The sequence below is a fragment of the Alligator sinensis genome, unplaced genomic scaffold (genome assembly GCF_000455745.1).
Source record: "Alligator sinensis unplaced genomic scaffold, ASM45574v1 scaffold541_1, whole genome shotgun sequence".
Taxonomy (NCBI): Eukaryota; Metazoa; Chordata; order Crocodylia; family Alligatoridae; genus Alligator; species Alligator sinensis.
The window spans coordinates 732,270-735,141 of NW_005842602.1; the positions used below are offsets into that span (position 1 = coordinate 732,270).

Below are 2,872 nucleotides of genomic sequence, written 5' to 3' on the forward strand. Positions count from 1 at the left end.
CACAGTAGAGGTGTACCTAGCCTAAGATACACCTCTATCTTGCTTTCTGCCTGATTTTAGATGAACACAGCTATCTACTTTTCTCTCTATTTTAGCCTGAGTTCATACTCCCAAGGGCTTGCTGCTGATTGTGTCATTCTCTTTGACGCAATAAACACTTTTGGTAAAGAATGAAAGAGTCATTAGACACTTCAGCCTTCTTATCAGCTTCTCTAATTAACCTTCCCTCAACACCGGTAGTGAACCAGTTCTTTCCATGGACTTCCTCTTATTACTTCTAGAATGTTTTCTGGTTACAGCTAGCAAGAGACATAACATAGGGACAAAATGAGAGAGACTAAGTATTAGAATTACACAAAAAGTGGAAATTATGTCCAGGTATGAGAATGCTTTCTTGAGCTTCTGGGTCAATAAATAGCTCATGACTTAACCAACTGATATCTGTACTTTATGTCTTTCCCTTACAGGGAAAAGCTTTTTTAGGACACTGGCTTTCTTCTAGTAAGACCAGGTTCATTTTGCCTTTGGTAATAGAAAACCATATCTAATCACGAAACAAAAAAGAAAATCAGTGGGAACATCAGCTATCAACTTGTTAATAAAGACAAGCTTCATAATGCTGGCTTTAGACACTTCTCACAGAAGTCAACTATATACAAAGGAACCTGAATTATAAATATTTTACTACAAAATTTAGATTTCACTGAAGATTTGGCACACTGTACACCCAACTTTCATTTACATGGTTTCTATTAGAATAGTTCTTGCTCACAACCTTACCATTAAAACTGAATAGCCACCCTAAACCCTTTGGCATTTGCAAAAAATCAAAAATCACAAAATATTGCTTTTATGAGAGCTCAGGTATAAACTAGCTAAGAAAGCTATTTAAAGATAAATCAACTTTTTTCAAACTCATGAATCAATGCAGACTTTTGAGTCCATACCGTATGTGTCTCTGGTAAGTCAGAGTTTACCGGACTCTGATCTTGTGAAGACCTCTTGACCCCAGATGACAGTTTGGTTGTATCTGCAACTTCACCATTGGGCAAAATACCATCTGCAAACCAAACTCTCCTTTGTTCTCTGGGACAGGGCCCTGGAATAGATGAAAAACAACAACAGCTTGCTTGGTAACACTGCAGTTTTCTAGAAGCAAAAGTTTTTTTTCCAAAATTGATTTTCTATCTTAAAGCTTGTTGGGTATGGTTTAAGCCACAAAAGCAGCTCAAATATCTTTGAAGTGGAAAACACTTAGGTACAGCAGCGCACCCTTCTATACTGTACATACTTCACAAAAACATTAATTACTTTTGAATACAGCATTAACCAGTTAACACACATAAAGCTTCTGCTTTCTTTTGTAAACAACTATGTACAAAGATGTTCTCGTATTAACAATATGTTAAATGTAGCATAGTAACATCCAACTACAGTATTCTAATATTATAAGAGCCTAAGTCTGTCTATCTGTCTATGACGCTTTATTCACGCTTTGACTGGCTCACGGAAACAGTCAAATCAGAGTGCTCCAAGCATGGGGGAACGCCACCATGATCTAAAAGCCCCGCTGAGGACTGGAAAGAGAGTTGGAGAGCTAGGGCCAGGAGCGCTGGCCTCAGTTCCCCCACACCGCTCCCTACAAGAGGCAGAAGAGCGGCAGCATGGGCCATTAGGTGGCAGCACTCCATTCCAGCTTCCTCCCTCCCCTCCCCCTTCATTCTTGAAGAATCATTGGCTAGTAACCTCATAAATCCGGCACTCAAAATTCCAGAATTCTCAAAAATCCGGCACTGCAGGCAGGTGGCGTCAGCTGCTCCCAGGGCTGCAGCAGGGAGCAAAGCAAAGGGAACTGTAAGTGGGTGTAGGTGCGGAGCACGGCTCTTGCTGCTACACACACCCCAGGAAGGCTGTGGGGCTGTGCTAGGCTCTTCCTGGGGGACACGTGCCCCAGGATCTCTGGGCCAGATGAGAACAGGCTGCCACCTGCCCCAAGTGCCAGGAAGAACCTGGTGCTGCCGCTGGTTCTAGCCATCTGGCATGCAAATCTGGAGGCATGCATCCCCCAGGAACAGCCCGATGTAGCCCCCCAGCTCGCAGCCCTCCTGGGGTGTGCATAGCAACAAGAGCTGTGCCCTTCCACCCCGCGCCCGCTGACAGTTCTCTCCGCTTTGCTCCCTGCTGCAGCCCCGGGAGCAGCCAACACCACTTGCCTACAGCTGCTGGGCTGCACTGCACACCTCCTCCTGCCCCTTCCCTATCCTCAGCCTCACTCATTCAAAAATCTAGAATTTAAAAATTTTTGGCAGCTGCTAGGTCCCAAGGACGCCAAATTTATGAGGTTAAACTGTATTACTTTTTATATTTCCTAGGGATACAAAGATCACAGATAGAAAAAAATAAGGCTACATAACAAAAACCCCTTTCAACTTACCACTTGGTTTCAGTGCTACACTAAGGACATCTAGCCATTTTACCAGTGAAATTTTAAATCAAGTTTCTGTTTTTAAGAAAAATTCAGGCATAATGATAGACATAAGAGGAATGGAGACATTTTTATTCACAATCATTTGACTTATAAAATGGCTCATCACCCAGCTACTTGCTTTGCTTTAATATTAATTTGTATTGCAGTAGTATCTAGAGACTCCAACTGAAAAATAAGAGTCTCCTTATGCTAGACTAGTGATTCTCAACCAGAGTGCTTGTTATTTCTGAGTGGTGCCTTGAGCCTAACAAGGTTGAGAACCACTATGCTAGAGACAGTGCATAAAATAAAACAGGCTCCATCCTACAGAATTTATAATCTAAATAGACTGGCCAGCCCAATGAAGTATTGTTCGTATTTTATGGATCAGGAACTTAGGGAAAG

General features: G+C 42.3%; 1 protein-coding gene across 9 annotated transcripts in view; it reads right to left on the minus strand.

The window, feature by feature from the left end:
* ZFYVE16 (zinc finger FYVE-type containing 16) overlaps window positions 1–2,872 on the minus strand; it is a 57,831-nt gene that overhangs the window by 24,205 nt on the left and 30,754 nt on the right. For all 9 annotated transcript variants that reach the window (XM_006032996.3, XM_025214746.1, XM_025214748.1 and 6 more), the window contains one exon: window positions 948–1,099. In XM_006032996.3, coding sequence (XP_006033058.1) covers window positions 948–1,099 — 152 coding nt within the window. The remainder of the gene's footprint in view (window positions 1–947; window positions 1,100–2,872) is intronic.